The sequence below is a fragment of the Pongo pygmaeus genome, chromosome 9 (assembly GCF_028885625.2).
Source record: "Pongo pygmaeus isolate AG05252 chromosome 9, NHGRI_mPonPyg2-v2.0_pri, whole genome shotgun sequence".
Lineage (NCBI taxonomy): Eukaryota > Metazoa > Chordata > Mammalia > Primates > Hominidae > Pongo > Pongo pygmaeus.
Genome location: NC_072382.2, coordinates 11,905,662 through 11,926,558, shown reverse-complemented (window position 1 = coordinate 11,926,558; position 20,897 = coordinate 11,905,662). Strand labels below are relative to the sequence as shown.

General features: G+C 47.3%; 1 protein-coding gene, 1 long non-coding RNA gene and 8 other non-coding genes across 13 annotated transcripts in view; 1 reads left to right on the top strand and 9 right to left on the bottom strand.

The window, feature by feature from the left end:
* Nucleotides 1–8,897: 8,897 nt before the first annotated feature.
* Nucleotides 8,898–12,465, bottom strand: LOC129008315 (uncharacterized). Its single transcript, XR_008492528.2, has 10 exons — nt 12,328–12,465; nt 12,034–12,117; nt 11,789–11,839; nt 11,416–11,448; nt 10,921–10,967; nt 10,704–10,736; nt 10,455–10,493; nt 9,979–10,019; nt 9,718–9,743; nt 8,898–9,589 (listed from the first exon to the last, which is right to left on the bottom strand). It is a non-coding gene; the product is annotated as an uncharacterized LOC129008315 (long non-coding RNA).
* Nucleotides 9,814–9,939, bottom strand: LOC129009132 (small nucleolar RNA SNORD22). The gene has a single exon (XR_008492669.1). It is a non-coding gene; the product is annotated as a small nucleolar RNA SNORD22 (small nucleolar RNA).
* LOC129009129 (small nucleolar RNA SNORD31) lies at nt 10,228–10,298 on the bottom strand. Its single transcript, XR_008492666.1, has one exon. It is a non-coding gene; the product is annotated as a small nucleolar RNA SNORD31 (small nucleolar RNA).
* Nucleotides 10,566–10,635, bottom strand: LOC129009128 (small nucleolar RNA SNORD30). Its single transcript, XR_008492665.1, has one exon. It is a non-coding gene; the product is annotated as a small nucleolar RNA SNORD30 (small nucleolar RNA).
* On the bottom strand, nt 10,807–10,871 carry LOC129009124 (small nucleolar RNA SNORD29). The gene has a single exon (XR_008492661.1). It is a non-coding gene; the product is annotated as a small nucleolar RNA SNORD29 (small nucleolar RNA).
* On the bottom strand, nt 11,064–11,188 carry LOC129009133 (small nucleolar RNA SNORD22). The gene has a single exon (XR_008492670.1). It is a non-coding gene; the product is annotated as a small nucleolar RNA SNORD22 (small nucleolar RNA).
* On the bottom strand, nt 11,518–11,592 carry LOC129009125 (small nucleolar RNA SNORD28). Its single transcript, XR_008492662.1, has one exon. It is a non-coding gene; the product is annotated as a small nucleolar RNA SNORD28 (small nucleolar RNA).
* LOC129009126 (small nucleolar RNA SNORD27) lies at nt 11,911–11,983 on the bottom strand. The gene has a single exon (XR_008492663.1). It is a non-coding gene; the product is annotated as a small nucleolar RNA SNORD27 (small nucleolar RNA).
* LOC129009127 (small nucleolar RNA SNORD26) lies at nt 12,194–12,270 on the bottom strand. The gene has a single exon (XR_008492664.1). It is a non-coding gene; the product is annotated as a small nucleolar RNA SNORD26 (small nucleolar RNA).
* Nucleotides 12,466–12,907: 442 nt separating the features above from the next.
* SLC3A2 (solute carrier family 3 member 2) overlaps nt 12,908–20,897 on the top strand; it is a 32,005-nt gene continuing 24,015 nt past the window's right edge. For 3 of the 4 annotated variants that reach the window (XR_008492526.2, XM_054440397.2, XM_054440395.2), the window contains exon 1: nt 13,154–13,288. Coding sequence is in view for 3 of the 4 variants with exons in the window: in XM_054440397.2 (XP_054296372.1) it covers nt 13,177–13,288 (112 nt within the window). In the remaining variant the exon portion in view is untranslated. Of the gene's footprint in view, nt 13,289–20,897 lie in introns of all 4 variants that reach the window. The other variant, XM_054440398.1, reaches the window with a different exon arrangement.

The following is a 20,897-nucleotide window of genomic DNA, read 5'->3' as shown; positions in this document are numbered from 1 at the left end:
AGGCACACATCACCACACCTGGCTATTTATTTATTTATTTATTTTGAGCCAGAGTCTCACTCTGTCGCCCAGGCTGGAGTGCAGAGGTGTGATCTCAGCTCACCGCAACCTCTGCCTCCCAGGTTCAAGAGATTCTTCTGCCTCAGCCTCCTGAGTAGCTGGGATTACAGGCGCCCGCTACCGCACCTCGCTAATTTTTTTTTTTTTTTTTTTGAGACTGAGTCTCACTCTGTCGCCCAGGCTGGAGTGCAGTGGCGCGATCTCGGCTCACTGCCAGCTCCGCCTCCCAGGTTCATGCCATTCTCCTGCCTCAGCCTCCTGAGTAGCTGGGACTACAGGCGCCCGCCACCACGCCTGGCTAATTTTTTGTATTTTTAGTAGAAACGGGGTTTCACCGTGTTAGCCAGGATGGTCTCGATACAGCCACAGCGCCCGGCCTGTATTTTTTTTTTAGTAGAAACAGGGTGGAGGCCGGGCACGGTGGCTCACACCTGTAATCCCAGCACTTTGGGAGGCCGAGGAGGGCGGATCACTAGGTCAGGAGATCGAGACCATCCTGGCTAACACAGTGAAACCCCGTCTCTACTAAAAATACAAAAAATTAGCTGGGTGCGTGGTGGCGGGCGCCTGCAGTCCCAGCTACTCGGGAGGCTGAGGCAGGAGAACGGTGTGAACCCAGGAGGCGGAGCTTGCAGTGAGCAGAGATCGTGCCACTGCACTCCAGCCTGGGCGACGAGCGAGACTCTGTCTCAAAAAAAAAAAAAAAAAGAAACGGGGTTTCACCATGTTGGTCAGGCTGGTCTCGAACTTCTGAACTTGTAATCTGCCCACCTTGGCCTCCCAAAGTGCTGGGATTACAGGCGTTAGCCACCATGCCCGGCCTTTTTTTTTTTTTGTATTTTTTTTTTAGTAGAGACAGGATTTCACCATGTTGGTCAGCCTGGTCTGGACTCCTAACCAAGTGATCCACCCACCTAGGCCTCCCAAAGTGCTGGGATTACAGGCATGAGCCACCGTGCCGAGCCTCTAAATTGTTTTGTTTTTTTGAGACGGAGTCTCACTGTGTCGCCCAGGCTGGAGTGCAGTAGCATCATCTCGGCTCACTGCAAGCTCCACCTCCCAGGTTCACGGCATTCTCCTGCTTCTGCCTCCCAAGTAGCTGGAACAGGTGCCTGCCACCACGCCCGGCTAATTTTTTTGTGTTTTTAGTAGAGACGGGGTTTCACCATGTTAGCCAGGATGGTCTCGATCTCCTGACCTCGTGATCTGCCCGCCTCGGCCTCCCAAAGTGCTGGGATTATAGGCGTGAGCCACTGCACCTGGCCTGTTTTTCTTTTTTTTCTTTTTATTTTTTAATATAAAGATGGAGTCTTGCTATGTTGGCCAGGCTGATCTCAAACTCCCAGCCTCAATCTATCCTCTTTCCTTAACCTCCCAAAATGCTGGGATTACAGGCTTGAACTAGGGCACCTGGCCGTTTTTTATTTTTCTTTTTTGAAGACGAGAATGTTATAAACTTTTTTTTTTTTTGAGATACAGTCTCACTCTGTCGCTCAGGCTGGAGTGCAGTAGTGCGATCTCGGCTCACTGCAACCTCCACATCCTGGGTTCAAGGGATTCTTCTGCCTCAGCCTCTGAAGTAGCTGGGATTACAGGTGCACACCACCACGCCCGGCTAATTTTTTGTATTTTTAGTAGAGACAGGGTTTCACCACGTTGGCCAGTCCGGTCTCGAACTTTTTACCTCAGGTGATCTACCCGCCTCGGCTTTCCAAAGTGCAGGCTTGAGCCACCGTGCCCAGCCTCATTTTTATTTTATTTTTTAATTTTTTATTTCTTTTTTTGAGATAGAGTCTCACTGCAACCTCTGCCTCCCAGGTTCAAGCAATTCTCCTGCCTTAGCCTCCTGAGTAGCTGGGACTACAGGTGCCTGCCAGCATGCCCAGCTAATTTTTGTATTTTTAGTAGAGATGAGGTTTCACCATGTTGGCTAGGCCGGGTTTTTCATTTTTATTGCATCCTCCAAATCTGAGAATTTATTGAATGCTTTCCCCAAATCAATGCATATTTGCCTTACACAATTTTGCATACAATTTTTGGGGGGATTCTTGGAGCCCTGCTGAAGCCCATTCAATTAATCTACACACTAACAACCACAGCCCCAGAGAGACAGGGGAACCTGACTGAAGGTGTCCAAATATCTGATAAAAGGCCGCAGAAATCCAGAAAGGGCTGGCCAGACATGAAGGAACAGGATCTAGAGGTCCTTGGGCCATTGTGGGCAGCCCTGGTGAAGGGCTGACCAGGAGGATCTTTGGCTCCAGGACTTAAGTGGCTAACCTGGGCCCATATTCCCTCATGGTTTTAAGAGTTAAAGAAAGAGGAAAGACAGCGGGTGTGGTGGCTCATGCCTGTAATCTCAGCACTTTGGGAGTCTGAGGAGGGCGGATCACTTGAGATCAGGAGTTTGAGACCAGCCTGACCAACATGGAGAAACCCCGTCTCTACTAAAAATAGAAAAATTAGCCGGGCATGGTGGCATATGCCTGTAATCCCAGCTACTCAGGAGGTCGAAGCAAGAGGAGAGAATCACTTGAACTCAGGAGGCGGAGGTTGCAGTGAGCTGAGATTGTGCCACTGCACTCTAGCCTGGGCAACAAGAGCGAAACTCTGCCTCAAAAAAAAAAAAAAAGGAAAGAAACACCAAATGTGGCTTAACAGTCAAAGACAGGTTTATTTCTCTACAATAAATAAACCTGAGAGGGGCTTCTGTCCAATTTTGGTCAGGAGCATTCCCTTTTTTTTTTGAGACGGAGTCTCTCAAACTCCTGACCTCAGGTGATCCGCCCACCTCAGCCTCCCAAAGTGCTGGGATTACCAGGCGTGAGCCACCGCGCCCAGCCCAGGAGCGTTCTCTCTTACAGACTAAGAGTATGTATTGGTTTTAGGGTGAGGGGGCTTATCACAAGCTTGGAATGTTTCTGTGTTGGGGAGAAATTTATGGTGGGGTTGAAATGTCTCTGGAGTGGAGGTTATCTCGGGGCTGGCATGTCTCTGGTCGGGGAGGGGTTTGGAATGTTTCTGGATGGAGATATCATTTGTGGTTTATGGTCATGGTGACTTTAGCCATTAGGTTGATGCCCTTTGGATTTAGGCAGTTTTTGATCAAGGTGAACTTAAAATGACAGTGCTTGTCCAAGATGGCAATACTCGTGCTCTGTCAGTGGTGACTCTGGCTTGGAGTTGGGCAGGTCCTGGGAAAGAAACATTGGTGGCTGGGTGTGGTGGCTCACACCTGTAATCCCAGCACTTTGGTAGGCTGAGGTGGGTGGATCACCTGAGGTCAGGAGTTCGAGACCAGCCTGGCCAACATGGTGAAATCTCCTCTCTACTAAAAGTACAAAAGTTAGCCAGCATGGTGGCACACACCTGTAATCCCAGCTACTCAGGAGACTGAGGCAGAAGACTCGCTTGCACCTGGGAGGTGGAGGTTGCAGTGAGCCAAGACCGTGCCACTGCACTCCAGCCCAGGCAACAGAGCAAGACTCGGTCTCCAAAAAATAAATAAATAAATAAAAATACAAAAGAAACACTGGCTTACCTGTTGGCCATCACCCTTACCCTTGCTAATTTTATCTGCTCCCTGGTTATCTAGGAATTAGCTTTGACCTCCTGGGCTCAAGCCACCCTGTCAAGTACCTTAGCCTCCCAAGTACCTAGGACTACAGGCATGCACCACTATGCCTGGCTAATTTTAATTTTTTGTAGAGATGGGGTCTTGCTATGTTGCCCAGGCAGGTCTTGAACTCCTGGCCTCAAGCAACCCTCCTGCCTTCACCACCCAAAGTGCTGAGATTACAGCCATGAGCTACCATGCCTGGCCAGGAATTTGAATTTTCTCCCTCTATTCACACTCTGCTGAAATGTCCCATGTAGGGCCCTGGCTTTCCTTCCCTCTGTTCTCTGGTGATGACTGACTCCAGGTCTCTAGCCTGCTGGTCAATGGTGCCAGGCACCATTACAGGTGCTTTATATGTATTAACAACCTTAAGAAATAAGTAGGTGCTTTTAATGTTCCCTTTTACAGAAGAGGAGACTGAGGCACTGTGGCCAGGTGATTTTCTTTTTTTTTTCTTTTTCTTTTTCTTTTTTTGTTTTTTGAGATGGAGTCTCGCTCTGTCACCCAGCTAGAGTGCAGTGGCATGATCTCAGCTCACTGCAAGCTCCTCTGGAGCTTAGGGAAGAGATTCTCGCTAAAGACCTTGTAGTCTGAGTCATTCATGTACAGAAGAAATGTGAGGAGCCAGGCCTCAATCATTCTGGCCTTCTCCTCCATTTCTCCATATTGTCCCAGTCTCATTTCTTTTTTTGTTTTTGAGATGGAGTTTCTCTCGTTGCCCAGGCTGGAGTGCAATGGTGCGATCTCAGCTTACCGCAACCTCTGCCTCCTGGGTTCAAGCGATTCTCCTGCCTCAGCCTCCTGAGTAGCTGTGATTACAGGCACATGCTACCACGCCCGGTTAATTTTGTATTTTTAGTAGAGACAGGGTTTCTCCATGTTGGTCAGACTGGTCTTGAACTCCTGGCCTCAGGTGATCCGCCTGTCTCAGCCTCCCAAAGTGCTGGGATTACAGGCGTGAGCCACTGCGCCTGGCCTTTTTTTTTTTTTTTGAGATGCAGTCTTGCTGTGTCGCCCAGGCTGGAGTCCTCCCAGGTTCAAGAGATTCTCCTGCCTCAGCCTCCTGAGTAGCTGGGACTACAGGCGCATGCCACCACACCCGGCTCATTTCTTTTAGTAGAGATGGGGTTTCACCATGTTGGCCAGGCTGGTCTTGAACTTGTGACCGCAGGTAATCCGCCCACCTTTGCCTCCCAAAGTGCTGGGTTTACAGGTGTGGGCCACTGCGCCTGGCCAGTCCCCACCTGACTTCTTTGTGGCTTTAACAAAAGATTCAACTGTGGGCAGTGGGGAGACTTTCCTCAGTTTGCAAGTCAGTACCGTGCAGGTTCCCACTGCTTGCACTGCTTTTCTAAGTTTCTGTTCTGCTGATCCTCCATCTCTAAATTCTGGTGCTCCCCAAGGGTCCTTGGGTGGTCTTCTCAGAATTGACCCTTCCATTCTTGTTGTTGTAAATTATTGTGCTGACAACTCTCAAGTCTATGTGGCTACCATTTAATGAGCAAAAAATGTGTGTTGTTTCAGCTGAGTTGCCGTTCTTATAATTCTGACCAGAGAAATCCTAAAATTTACAAACAAAAATTAAGAGCAGGGCCTGGCGCGATGGCTCACACCTGTAATCCTAGCACTTTGGAAGGGCGAGGTGGGTGAATCATCTGAGGTCAGGGGTTCGAGACCAGCCTGGCCAACATATAGTGAAACCCCGTGTCTACTAAAAATACAAAAATTATCTGGGTGTAGTGGCACACGCCTGTAGTCCCAGCTACTTGGGAAGCTGAGGCAGGAGAATCGCTTGAACCCGGGAGGCAGAGGTTGCAGTGAGCCGAGATCACACCACTGCACTCCAGCCTGGGTGACAGAGCGAAACTCCTTCTCAAAAAATAAAAAAAAAAAAAAAAAATAAAAAATAAAAACAGGTAAAAATCCCGTAATTTATCACTACTTGGTATCCATTCTCCCAAACACTTTGAGAAATATAAGGGTAGTCATTATCTGACGGCTTACAGCAGAATCACCCAATGGGGGGCTACCTGTCAATGCAGGTTGGAGTTTCCAAGTTCAGGGAAGATTTAAAAAATTGCTCTTTTGAGGGATGCAGGGTGCAGTGGCTCATGCCTGTAATCTCAACACTTTGAGACACTGAGGCAGTAGCATCACTTGAGCCCAGTTCGAGACCAACTTGGGCAACATAGTGAGACTATCTCTACAAAAAATTAAAATTACCTGGGCATAGTAGGCATGTCCCTATAGTCCCAGCTACTCGGGAAACTGAGGTGTCGGATCGCTTGAGCCCAGGAGCTTGAGGCTGTGTTGAGACATGATGACACCACTACACTCCAGCCTGGGCGAAAAAGAGCTTCAAAAAAAAAAACAAAAACAAACAAAAACGAAAACAAAAGAAACCCACACACAAACAAAAAAACATAAAAAAAACTGAAGAAATCTCTCCAAACATTCTGGTTTGGGGGCTGCCTGGTTAAAAAGATTGAGAACCGGCTTTAATACCTGGTGGCTTAAAAAAAAAACTACAAAAAACAAAAAACAAAGAAAAGCAGACAGGTGTAGATGTCTGTAATCCCAGCACTTTGGGAGGCAGAGTTGGGTGGACTGCTTGAGCTCAGGAGTTCAAGACCAGCCTAGGTAATATGGTGAAACTGTCCCTAACAAAAATATAAAATTAGCTGGGCATGGTGGTGTGCACCTGTGGTCCCAGCTATTTGTGAGGCTGAGGTGGGAGAATCACTGGAGCCCAGGAAGTTGAGGCTGCAGTGAGCTGTGATCGCACAACTGTACCACAGCCTGGGTGACAGAGCGAGACCGTCTGAAAAAATTGAGAGCTGCTGACCTAACCATACACAACTCTGTACCCCACAGTATCCACAGGTTGGCACTGTCCCTGTGCTTTCCCTTCTTCCTCAAGGCCAATTAAAAAGCAGAGATTTGGCCAGGCACAGGGGCTCATGCCTGTAATCCCAGCACTTTGGGAGGCCAAGGCGGGCGGATCACCTGAGGTCGGGAGTTCAAGACCAGCCTGACCAACATGGAGAAACCCCGTCTCTACTGAAAAAAAAAAAAATATATATATATATATATATATATATATATATACACACACAAAAATTAGCAGGGCATGGTGGCGCATGCCTGTAATCCCAGCTACTTGGGAGGCTAAGGTAAGAGAATCGCTTGAACCCGGGAGGCGGAGGTTGCGGTGATCAGAGATCCTGCCATTGCACTCCAGCCTGGGCAATAACAGAGAAACTCCGTTTCAAAAAAATAAAATAAAAAGCATAATTTGGCTGGGTGCGGTGGCTCCCACCTGTAATCCCATCACTTTGGGAGGCCAATGTGGGCGGATCATGAGGTCAGGAGATCGGGACCATCCTGGTTAACACGGTGAAACCCCATCTGTACTAAAAATACAAAAAAGTAGCCGGGTGTGGTGGCATGCGGCTGTAGTCCCAGCTACTCAGGAGGCTGAGGCAGGGAGAATGGCTTGAACCCAGGTGGTGAAGTTACAGTGAGCCAAGGTAACGCCACTGCATTCCAGCCTGGGTGACAAGAACGAGATTCTACCTCAAAAAAAAAAAGGCACAGATTTGGGAGGCAGGCAGATCACTTGAGGTCAGGCCTAAGCCTGGCCAACGTGGTGAAACCTCTACTAAAATACCAATAACTAGCCTTGCTTGGTGACAGGTATCTGCAATCCCAGCTACTCAGGGGGCTGAGGCAGGACAATCACTCAATCCAGGTGGAGGCTGTAGTGAGGCGAGTTGGCACTACTGCACTCTAGCTTCAGACTCCATTGTCCCCTGCTTCCCCCGATATCGGCGGACCTGCCCCGATAATCACGTAGGTTCTTTCCTATTTTCCTAAGCGTTGGCTGGCTTGAGAAATAAAAGGACAGAGTACAAAAGAGAGAAATTTTAAAGCTGGGTGTCCAGGGGAGACATCACACATTGGTAGGATCTGTGATGCCCCACAAGCCACAAAAACCAGCAAGTTTTTATTAGGGAGTTTCAAAAGGGGAGGGAGTATACGAATAGGTGTGGGTGACAGACATCAAGTACTTAACAGGGTAATAGAATATCACAAGGCAAGTGGAGGCAGGGCAAGATCACAGGACCGAGGCGAAATTAAAATTGCTAATGAAGTTTTGGGCACCACTGTCATTGATATCCTATCAGGAGACAGTGTTTTGAGATCAACCGGTCTGACCAAAATTTATTAGGTGGGAATTTCCTCTTCCTAATAAGCCTGGGAGCGCTATGGGAGACTGGAGTTTGTTTCACCCCTGCAGTCTCAACCATAAGAGACAGGTACGCCCCAGGGGGGCCAGTTCAGAGACCTACCCCTAGGTGCGCGTTCTCTTTCTCAGGGACGTTCCATGCTGAGAAAAAGAATTCAGCAATATTTCTTCCATTTGCTTCAGAAAGAAGTATGGCTCTGTTCTGCCTGGCTCACTGGCGGTCAGTTTAAGGTTCTCTCTCTTATTCCCTGAACAATTGCTGTTATCCTGTTCTTTTTTCAGGGTGCCCACATTTCACATTGCTCAAAAACACATGCTGTACAATTTATGTAGTTAATGCAATTATTACAGGGTCCTGAGACAATATACATCCTTCTCGGCTGACAGGATTAAGAGATTAAAGACAGGCATAGGAAATCACAAGGGTATTGATTGGGGAAGTGGTAAGTGTCCATTAAATCTTTACAATTTATGTTTAGAGATTGCAGTAAAGGCAGGCATAAGAAATTACGAAAGTATTAATTTGGGGAACTAATAAATGTCCATGAAATCTTCACAATCCACGTTCTTCTGTCATGGCTTCAGCTGGTGCCTCCGTTAGGGGTCCTTGACTTCTCCCTTCAACACCCCAGGAAGAAACAGATTTGGGCTGGGTGTGGTGTCTGTAGTCCCAGCCCCAGCTGCTGGTTAAAGTGAAGTAGGTTTGCTTAAGCCCAAAAACTTGAAGCTGCAGTAAGCTTGTGATCATGTCACTGTACCCTAAGACTGGGCAAGAGGGAAACTTAAAAAAAGATGGATGTTCTACTCAGATCAGGTTACTCATTTAACACACTGCCTATCAGGCAAACCCTGTCAGATGTCCTTTCGAGTTCCAGGTACTTGAGGGTGCATGAGAGGAAAGCCAGTTTCCCATGGAAATTTACACACTGATGCTAAGAGACACATACACACAAAAAAAGTAAACAGGACTATGTAAATCAATCATTTTATTATTTTCATTAACCAATACAGCAACACGAATTGACAGCCAGTCCTCAAGGGAACCTTTTTGAAGTGAAGAGCAAGGCACTGAATGAGCTACCTACACGGAACATAGTATTTGCAATATGCAAATGGAGACCTAAAGGCTCATGATGGGAATAGAAGGTGTCTGTATACAGAGAAACAGAAACGAAGTGGAGTTATGGGAAGCTCAATCACAATTGGCAACAAGCTAGGTCAGTAGTTTACCAAACTGGTCATCTATGCAGTGCCTGAGTTTGGGTTCCGGGCCTTGATCATGTAAGAAAGGCAGCAAAGTCTGGGTGCCACTAATCATACCTGCAATCCCAGCACTTTGGAAATCTGTGGTGGGAGGATCTCTTAAAGCTAGGGCCTTGAAACCAGCCTTGGTAACAAAACCAAGCCCTTGTATCTAAAAAACAAAAGGGCAGGTAGATTCCACAGAAATAATGTTGCAGGAAGGGGGTGATAAAATACAGAAATGTGATACATAGCAAACCCTCAACTGCTATGTTTCATTGGCTCCCAGTGTCTTAATCTGTGTCTGCTAACACTTTAAGGTACATCTGAAAGACCCCCCAAATCCAGAAAGCTTTTCAACAGCTAGGTTGTCCAAGGACTTGGAAAATTCAACTTCTGATGTCCTCCAAGACAGATTCCTGCAGAGGAAAAAAAAAAGTTCTTATTGGATTGGAAAATACAAATGTACACAATATTTAACACTATGTAACCTAGAAGCAAAAGGTTGCTATTATAAAACCAGTTAAATATTTAAACAGATACCTACCATTTTTTACACACCTTTCCTCAGACCTGGAAAAAATAAAACCAATGTTTTCAACAAGTGATGATTACTCCCTTTCTCTGTATAGAAATCTTTATCATCCCTCAGACAGTTCCTTCTGGAACAAATCTTCCTCTTCTCCCCCAGCCAGTCCCAGTGGGTTCACCTTTACAGGCTCTGGGACTAGGACAGAGAGTAAGACATGTGAAAGTTTCTTCATTGGGAATTTTTAGCATAGTCCACCTTACATTTAGGTTTACTCACCTGTAACTTCAGCCTGGAGTGAACAGAGACACCTAGTTTTCCTGCAAAATCAACAAAAAAAAAGTAGTCTTGAGAGACTTTCATTCTACAACACATTTTACAATCTCTCAATTATATCTGTTGCTTGGCAGAAAGAAGTTTCAGGGCACATTTTATAGGAAATGCTACTTAGCCCAAGAACTTCCTATTGGCTGTAAAGCCTCCTCAAATAACTTGCAATTTTTAGAACATGTCGCTGGAAGGCAGGCTCACAGCTCAGAAAATACCTTTCAGTCACACATTGATCAGACTGGGGCGGTATTCAACTCATCACTGGTGAGCAGCAATTCATCACTGGTGGTTCAGGAGATCAAAGACTTTGGGTTAAGCCAGTTATGTCTGTATACATTCACCCAGACCACAGTGCTATCACACACAAAAATCACAGAAAATTTTATATAGCAGTTATTGACGGTAACTATTGCAAAGCCATTTACCTCAAACTCTTCTTGGGCTTTAGAGAGAAGGTGCTGGCCCTGAAAGGAGGAAGACCAAGTCAGTAGTGCTTCTCATATCCTGCATTATGTTGTTCCCACCCATCATTCTTAGAAAATCAGATTTCAGAGTCTCAACAGCAAGTCATCAGCCGAACGAGATTCCATGTAAGTCATCACAAACACAGACCTAAAAAGGCACTTTTTCCTACCCTATATGCTGAATGCATTGAATACAGTGAAATTACTCACCTTTGAGCCAAGCAGGTTATTGGTTAGTAGTACCTAGAGAAAAACAAAGCTGTGGGTGAAAGATTCCTCAGACATGGTTACCCCCCACTCCCTGCGTTCTCCAGTTTCTCAGGTGTTCATGTATTTTCACTGTCAGTCATAGTGAGCTAGTTTGATTCATCATAGAAACTGCCTACTTGGTGGCATGAGCTGTAAGGAACAAAAAATATCAACTAACCTCTTAGCTCTGAAGGCTTTTCAATGGTATATAGCAACAAGCTGCTCCTGAATCAAAAAATCATTCAATTAGCTAATTATGCCAAATAGCCCAAACTATTTTAGTTACAGTTGCTAATGGACAAGCTAAGGAAAGGTAACCAAATGCCTCAGACAGTTCCTTATGGAATAAGCTCTCATGCCCTCTTCAAATTAACCCTGGTGAGTTCACAATTACTGGTTCCCAGGCTAGAACAGGGGTAAGGTAGCATGTTTCCTCCTCATTGGAGCTGAATCCTGGAAAACTACAACTGACAAGCATTCGTCTGACCCCGGGCAGATCAGTGGGCATCTATCTGAGAGAAAAAAGGGGAGGTCTAGAAACATCACTACAGAGAACAAGAGGAACCAGAAAACTTTATGGGTTAAGCAGGCTTTGGTAACAAATGTAACAAATATCAAGATGGCTAAGTTATCTATTAGATAATAGGCCCATAGAATTCGAAAAACAACTTACTGTAAGATAGAGGCAGACTGTCATCAGAAATACCTGGAAAGGAAAGCAAATTAGTTATTTTAAGGTATTAGGATGGAATGAAGCTTATTCATAAACAACAACTGCCATCAGAACTCTAACATGCTATTAACTTTTGTACCTCACAGAACATCAGCTTATCAATTCAAATCATCTGACAGTAACGTGATCGATATATGGATGAGGGTAACAGCACACCCTTACAAGAACTGTAGTACCGGGTTGCGATCTCCCTCCCCAGAAAATCATTTCAAGAGGAACAAGATGGAAGGCGCCAAAAAACAATATTGCTTCCGCCGGCCACTTGTTTTCTTGTGAACATTTAGAGATGACATACACCAATTTGGATAATTACCTGTATTCACCCTGGGAGGCAGCTGAATTCCTCAGGATAGATTATGAGATGCTGTAGACAACAGAGGAAGTCATTTTATGTACCTAAAAAGTCATTCAAAGACCCCTTAAGACCTCTCTCTCACTTCTCAGTAGTAAGATGACATCACTTGATAAGTTCAGCCATATGCTTGTCATTTTGTGTTCATCATGGAGTGGTTATCTAGCAAGGTCTCCTCTATAAGTGCATAAACCATGTACACCTACCTGGAACATTACTGTAACGCTGGCTTTGCATAAAGATGGGTCTTGTCCCATTCCTTCACCTGTAAGCTCTTGTGGGCTGAACATCTGAAAAAAATAACACCCTTCACTAACACCTCAGACAAATCAATAGGGCCCTGACATTTGTTGCGTACAGTACAGTGCTACTCAGAATTTTTTGTGTTTTCTCCACTAATCCATCAGAAAGAGAGAGTTCAGTTCGTAAAATCATCCCCGTAGCAACTTCCACACACTCAACGAAAGAGCAGAGATTAAGAAATGGCCGTAAGAACTTACTGCAACAACAGAGCTCTCTTCGATTCCAACGTGCGCGTAAACCCTGCAGACAGGAGCCAAATAAGACATTAGGTCAACACAGGTTATTTCGAAAACGCTATTTTCTGAACAGACAGCTAAGCAGGAGGCTTGCAGGACCCATCTCCTCAGAGGTACTTATCCTCACGGAGCTCAGTACAGGTCTGTGAAAAGGTCCTCATCATAGGAAGGGGGACCTGCACGGCCCGCCATCGCCATTTTGTCCTTCACAAAGCACCGCTACTACTTTTAAGCCTCGAGGCCACGCACAAGACCTTATCCGCCAGTCACCCTGGCCAGACAGCTACAACACAGAAGGCATAGTGCGTGCTATGCTATGTTCGCACAATCGCTCAAAAGAAAATAAAAGAAAAAGACAAACCACAAAAGAGTAACAGCTATAAAGCCCACAGAGGTACTTACCAAGAGCAGTAGAAAAATGAGAACGAATTTGGCACAGAGAGACGATTAAATAGCATCCCGCAGAGGCCCACGGGATTTGGGGGCGGGGCTACGGCGAGCGCACGCGCACACGTTGACCGCATGCGACCCCGGGGAGTTGTGGGTAGAGAGTTCCAGGGAAGGAGGGCGTAGACAAAGCGCTACCTGAACTTGCGGCGCGAAAAAGGCGCGCATGCGTCCTACGGAAGCGTGCTGGCTCACCGACCGCATTGCGGCTTGGTTTTCTCACCCAGTGCATGTGGCAGGAGCGGTGAGATCACTGCCTCACGCCGATCCTGGACTGACGGTCACGACCGCCTACCCTCTAACACTGTTCTGAGCTGCCCCTTGCCCCCACACACCCCAAACCTGTGTGCAGGATCTGCCTCCATGGAGCTACAGCCTCCTGAAGCCTCGATCGCCGTCGTGTCGATTCCGCGCCAGCTGCCTGGCTCACATTCGGAGGCTGGTGTCCAGGGTCTCAGCGCGGGGGACGACTCAGGTACTGGATCCCGGGCTAAGCTCGGGAGGAGGTCCCCTTTGGTGGGGCCATTTCGGGAAAGTAAGTCAGGGCGTAAGTGCTCCACTGAAGACAGGATCTGATTTTTTCCTAACTGGTCACCTATGTCCTGCCTTCTGGTGCGTTTTCTTTAGATCTTGGACTACTACGGGCCAACATTAGCTAACATTTATGGAGCACCGTTTTAAGCGCACTATATGAATCGATTAACCCACCAAAATCCCAAGAGCTAGGTAGGATGACAACCCCCATTTTATTGATGGGGAATCCTAAAGAGCTCCGGCGGTGCTGCCTGCTGCAACTCCTGCCTGATCAATATGGTTGCAGTCAGCTATAGACTGTTTTACCGAGACCGGACAGCATTAGTTCAGTCGTTTGTTGTAAACATCTACGTATACAAGCACAATTCATAAACATTTTTTTTCTTTTTTTTTTTGAGATGGAGTTTCGCTCTTGTTGCCCAGGCTGGAGTGCAATGGCCCGATCTCAGCTCACTGCAAGCCACCACCCGGGTTCAAGCAATTCTCCTGCCTCAGCCTCCTGAGTAGCTGGGATTACAGGCGTGCGCCACCATGACCGGCTAATTTTGTATTTTTAGTAGAGACGGGGTTTCTCCATGTTGGTCAGGCTGGTCTTGAACTCCTGACCTCAGGTGATCCGCCTGCTTTGGCCTCCCAAAGTGTTGGGATTACGGGCGTGAGCCACCGCGCCCGGCCAAACATTTTTTTTTTTCAAGAGGGAGGCTTGCTCTGTCTCCCAGGCTGGAGTGCAGTGGCGGGATGTCTGTTCACTGCAACCTCCACCTCCCAGGTTCAAGCGATTCTCCTTCCTCAGCCTCCTGAGTAGCTGGGATTACAGGCTCCCGCCATCATCATGCCACTCTAATTTTTGTATTTTTAGGAGAGATGGGGTTTCATCATGTTGGCCAGGCTGGTCTCGAACTACTGACCTCAGGTAACCTCCAGCCTCAGCCTCCCAAAGTGCTGGGATTACAGGGGTGGGCCACCACACTCGGCCTGGCTCAGCATTTTGGGAGGCCAAGGCGGGAGGATCTCTTGAGCCCAAGAGTTCAAGACCAGCCTAAGCAACATAGTGAGAAACCCATACCCATCTCTACAAAAAAAAATAGAAAAAATTAGTCAGGAGCGGTGGTGCATGCCTGTAGCCCCAGCTGCTTGGGAGACTAAGGTGGGAGGATTGCTTGAGCCCAGGAGGTTGAGACTGCAAATGAGCTGTGATCAAGCCACTGCACTGCACTCCAGCCTGGATGACTGAGACTGACCCTGTCTCAAAAAAAAAAAAAAAAGAAGTGGGACAGATAAACTGGAAAATCAAGATGGCCCAGAGTAGAAAGACAAGGCTGGGGAGGTTGTGTGTGGGAATGGCAGTTGGGAAATGCTTTATAGAGTGTCTGGGCCTGAAAGGGTAGAAAGACTTGGGAGGGGAATTCCAGTTAAAGAAACAACTGGAGCACAAGCTTGGTGCTAGAAAAAGAAGAAAGTGTGTAGCTATAATTCATGAAAGATGGGCAAAAGGGGAGTATTAGAATATAAAACTGGGAAGTATTTCCTGGGGAAAGCCAGATAAGCAGGACCTTGAATGCAAAGCTAAATCATTTGAATTATAGATAGAAAAAAAAAACAGGGAGAGTTTTTAAGTAGGAAAGTGATAAGACATTGGGGGATAAGATGGAGACAAGGGCATTAATTAGATTGCCATAGTAGTTTAGGCAAGAGGATTCAATATTAACAAGTGTAATGGCAGTGGAAGTGGAAAAGAGGGGATTTAGGTTAGGGGTCTCCAACTCATGTACAGAAATCAGCTAAGTGATGTAGGTAAGTGAAATGAACTGAATTGGGACTCTGGTGAACTGGGCAGCCCTTTCACAGCTCCAGATGATTGTTGCCTTGCGACAATACTGTCTCTGTGTGATCAGATAGTCAGTTTTCAAAAGAATCCAGAAGTCCAGAATTGTGTATTTACCCACTTTAAAATGTTGAATTTAAAATTTTTTGGCCGGGCGCGGTGGCTCATGCCTGTAATCCTAGCACTTTGGGAGGCGGAAGTGGGCGGATCACCTGAGGTCAGGAGTTAGAGACCAGCATGGCCAACATGGTGAAACCCCTTCTCTACTAAAAATACAAAAATAAGCCGGGTGTGGTGTGGGCGTGGTGGCAGGCGATTGTAATCCCAGCTACTTAGGAGGCTGAGGCAGGAGAAGCGGTTGAACCTGGGAGGTGGAAGTTGCAGTGAGCCAAGATCACCCCACTGCACTCCAGCCTGGGGGACAAGAGCGAGTCTCAAAAACAAATAAAAAACCAAAATATGCCCGTGGGCCAAAGGTGGCCTTTGATTGTGAGTTTGCAACCTCTTGGGAGTGACATAGAATCTACTAGAAAAGAGGGCATTTAAAAAAAAAGTAGGCTGGGTGGAGCGGGTCACGCCTGTAATCCTGAAGGGGGCCAGCCCCTCCACACCTGTGGGTGTTTCTCGTCGGGTGGGACGGACGAGAGACTGAGAAAAGAAATAAGACACAGACAAAGTATAGAGGAAGAAAAGTGGACCCAGGGGACTGGCGCTCAGCATACAGAGAACCCGCATTGGCACTGGTCTCTGAGTTCCCTCAGTATTTATTGATCACTATCTCTATCATCTCAGCCAGAGGGATGTGGCAGCACTATAGGGTAATGGTGGGGAGAGGGTCAGCAGGAAAACATGTGAGCAAAGGACTCTGTGTCATAAATAAGTTTAAGGAAAGGTGCTGTGCCTCAATGTGCACCTAGGCCACATTTATGTTTGACTTTACACAAACATCTCAGCGCAGTAAAGAGCAGTATTGGCCGGGCGCGGTGGCTCACGCCTGTAATCCCAGTACTTTGGGAGGCCGAGGCGAGCGGATCACGAGGTCAGGAGATCAAGACCATCCTGGCTAACATGGTGAAACCCCGTCTCCACTAAAAATACAAAAAATTAGCCCGGTGTAGTGGCAGGCAGGCGCCTGTAGTCCCAGCTACTTAGAAGGCTGAGACAGGAGAATGGCGTGAACCCAGGAGGCGGAGCTTGCAGTGAGCCGAGATTGCACCACTGCACTCCAGCCTGGACGACAGAGCCAGACTCCGTCTCAAAAAAAAAATAAAAGCAGTATTGCCGCGGGGCGCGGTGGCTCACGCCTGTAATCCCAGCACTTTGGGAGGCCGAGGTGGGTGGATCACTAGGTCAGGAGATCGAGACCATCCTGGCTAAGATGGTGAAACCCTGTCTCTACTAAAAACACACAAAAAATTAGCTGGGTGTGATGGCGCGTGCCTGTAGTCCCAGCTACTTGGGAGGCTGAGGCAGGAGAATGGCGTGAACCCTGGGTGACAAGCCGAGACTCTGTCTCAAAAAAAAAAAAAAAAAGCAGTATTGCCGCCAGCATGTCTAACCTCCAGCCATAAGGCGGTTTTCTCCTATCTCAGTAAATAGAATGTACGATCGGGTCTTATACAGAGATATTCCGTTCCCAGAGACTAGCAGGAGACAGATGCCTTCCTCTTATCTCAACTGCAAAGAGGCCTTCCTCTTTCACTAATCCTCCTCAGCACAGACCCTTTACGGGTGTCTGGGGGACGGTCAGGTCTTTCCCTTCCCATGAGGCCATATCTCAGGGCTGTCTCAGTGGAGAGAAACCTTGGACGATACCCAGGCTTTCTTGGGCAGAGGTCCCTGCGGTCTTCCGCAGTGCATTGTGTCCCTGGGTACTCGAGACTGGAGAATGGCGATGACTTTTACCAAGCATACTGCCTGCAAACACATTTTTAACAAAGCACATCCTGCACAGCCCTAAATCCATTAAACCTTGTGTCAATACAGTGCATGTTTCTGCGAGCACAGGGTTGGGGCTAGGGTTACAGATTAACAGTGTTTCAAGGCAGAATAATTTTTCTTAGTACAGATCAAAATGGAGTTTCTTATGTCTTCCTTTTTCCACATAGACACAGTAACAGTCTGATCTCTTTCTTTCCCCCACATAATCTCAGCACTTTGGGAGGCCAAGACAAGCAGACTACTTGAGCCCAGGAGTATGAAACCAGCCTGGGCAACATACGGAGACCCGTCTCTACAAAAATAAAAATTAGCTGTGTGTGGTGGTGCATGTGTATAGTCCCAGTTCCGGGGGAGGCTGAGGTGGGGAGGATTGCTTGAGCCTAGGAGTTCAAGGCTGCAGTGAGCTTTAATTGTGCAACAAATAGAGACCCTGTCTCAAAAAAAAAAAGAGAGTTTCACTGTTGGTCACTGTAACCTCAAACTCCTGGGCTCAAGCAATCCTCCAGGCTGAGCTGGGACTACAGGCACGGGCCACTGTGCCCAGCTAATCTATTTTACTTTTTGAATAGACAGAGGTCTTGCTGTGTTGCCCAGGCTGGTCTCAAACTCCTGGGCTCAAATGATTCTCCAGCCTTGGCCTCCCAAAACAATCCCTAGGTAACAGACTCAGTCTGGCTTCCTGGCTCTGGCTTCTTCCCTTCTAGTTCATTCTCCACACTGTAGTCAGAGTGATCTTTACGAATAAAAACTCTGGTCGGTCGGGCACAGTGGCTCATGCCTGTAATCCCAGCACATTGGGAGGCCTAGGCGTGTGGATCACTTGAGGTTGGGAGTTCGAGACCAGCCTGACCAACATGGAGAAACCCCATCTCTACTAAAAATACAAAATCAGCCAGGTGTAGTGGCACAAGCCTGTAATCCGAGCTACTCAGGAGGCTGAAGCAGGAGAGTCGCTTGAGAAAGGCGGAGGTTGCGGTGAGCTGAGATCGTGCCACTGCACTCCAGCCTGGCCAACAAGAGCAAAACCTCTCAAAAAAAAAAAAAAAAGTCTGGTCAGGTCCCACTTCAGCTCACAATCCTTCAGTGCCTCTCCATTGTCTTTAAGCTATAGCCCAAATTGATCAATACAGCCATTAAGAAGTGCTGCTAGGCCAGGCGCGGTGGCTTGCCTGTAATCCCAGCACTTTGGGAGGCCAAGGCGGGCGGATCACCTGAGGTCAGGAGTTCAAGACCAGCCTGGGCAACATGGTGAAATCCCGTCTCTACTAAAAATACAAAAATTAGCTGGACATGTTGGAGTGTGCCTGTAATCCCAGCTACTTGGGAGGCTGAGGCATGAGAATTGCTTGAACCTGGGAGGTGGAGGTTGCGACGAGCTGAAATCGCACCATTGAACTCCAGCCTGGGCGACTCTGAGTGAGTCTGTGTCTCAAAAAAAAAAAAAAAAAAAAAGCCCTTCTTCTGACAGGGCCAATGGCTCACACCTGTAATCCCAGCACTTTAGGAGGCCAAGGTGAGAGGGTCCCTTGAGGCCAGAAGTTTGAGACCAGCCTGGGCAACAAAGTAAGATGAAACCCCCATCTCTACAGGAAAAAAGCCCTGCCTCCCTATCACCACCCCTCCCCCAAGCCTAATCTACCCCTTCCCACCCACAGTAAACTCCCTGGGGTTTGATTTTATCTGGGTAAATCATCCTGCTATCTCTATTGTCTAGCAGAATACAATTCACAAATAGGACTCAATATACATTTATTAGTTACCTCTATAAGTTTTTTTCAGTTTGCCTCTTTATGTTGGGAACGCTGTAAATTTTTAAATGATCTTTTCTCAGCCAATTTATTGACTGTCCTACCTTACCAAATGATTTTGCTCTTAGAGAGGTCTGGAGAGTGTTTGTTCAAGGAGCAACCCTGCCCCCACCTGGCAGCAAGAGGCACTGCCTCAATTAATAGAGGAGAAGGATATGCAAATAACCAGTGCTTGGCAGGGAACTGGTAGAGACGTGACAGTGGAGAAAAGGTTCAATTTCTTTTTGAGATGGGGTCTTACTCTGTCACCCAGGCTGGAGTGCAGTGGCGTGATCTCAGTTCACTGCAACCTCTGCCTCCCAGGTTCAAGTGATTCTTTTGCCTCAGCCTCCTGAGTAGCTGGGATTACAGGCGCCCGCCACCACTCCCAGCTGATTTTTGTATTTTTAGTAGAGACGGGGTTTCACCATGTTGGGCAGGCTAGTCTCGAACCCCTGACCTTAAGTGATCAGCCTGGCTCGGCCTCCTAAAGTGCTGGGATTACAGGCTTGAGCCACCACTCTGGGCCTCAATTACTTTTCTTTTTGAACCAGAATCTCACTCTGTCACCCAGGCTGGAATGCAGTGTGTGATCACAGCTCACTGCAGCGTTGAACTCCTGGGCTCAGAGGATCCTCCCACCTCAGCCTCCTGAGTAACTGGGACTGTAGGCACGTGCCATCACACCCAGCTAATTCTTTAATTTTTTGGAGTGTGACAGTGCCTCACTATGGTGCCTAGGCTCGTCTCCAACTCCTGGGTTCAAGCGACCAAATTGCTGGGAAACAGGCATGAGCCACTGTACCTGGCCCAAAATAAATAGAATTTCCTGGGTTGTGGAGGAGTGTGACATTGAGGTGGTCTTCCAGGGAAGAGGTGCTTTTACAACTGTGGTGGGTAACATGGGTATCTGGGCTACCTGCTCATGCAATGTACTAATGTTTTCTGGTTCTGCTTTCAGCTTCATCATGGATGTACCATTTCCATCTTTATATCTGACTAAAGGGTCTGTCTGACTTTATGACTTGATAGGTCTGACAAGACCCAATTCATAGTGGGGCAGTTCTGGATGCTTCATAGTCAAGCTTTCCAGTAACAGCCCTGACACTGTTTCTCAAAAGGCACCTACTTCCCTGCTTTGGACAGCTTGGCCTTGCTCCAGAATCTCAGGGACTTGCATTGTGCTTTTTCCATGGGACCTTGCCATAAGTTCTACACTGAATCTTTTTTTCACTACTGATACTTTGAACCCCCAGGATCTGCTGGATTGCATGGCTTAAGTGTGCATTGCATCCTAGACTTGATGCAGAGCCCTTTCCTGCTCAGAGTTTGAGTGGGCTGGAGATATATTTCTAAGTATGGATGTGATAGACACCACACCCATGCATCCTTTTTGTCTTTGATGGTGGCACTGATCTCTGTCCCTCCCCAGGATGTGATACTGCTTTTGATTTACTATCACGGCTGAAGAGAGGGAGGGGTTTTAGAGGTCTTTTTGTCTGTTCCACTATCATAGGTCTTACCTCTTAGGCCAAGGACCCAATGTGATTACTTCAACTCCTAAGTATATCAATCCTGTTAAATACTTGGGTTTTTTTTTTTGAGAATGGAATGTGCTGGCTTGCAGTGGCGCCACCTGGGCTCACTGCAACTTCCACCTTCCGAGTTCAAGCAATTCTTGGTCCTCAGCCTCCCAAGCAGCTGAGGCTGCAGGCGCGCACCACCACGCCTGACTAATTTTTTTTTTTTTTTTTGAGATGGAGTCTCGCTCTGTTGCCCAGGCTGGAGTGCAGTGGTGTGATCTCAGCTCACTGCAAGCTCTGCCTCACGGGTTCATGCCATTCTCCTGCCTCAGCCTCGTGAGTAGCTGGGACTATAGGCGCCCGTCACCACATCTGGCTAATTTTTTGTATTTTTAGTAGAGATGGAGTTTCACCGTGTTAGCCAGGATGGTCTCGATCTCCTGACCTGGTGATCCGCCCGCCTCGGCCTCCCAA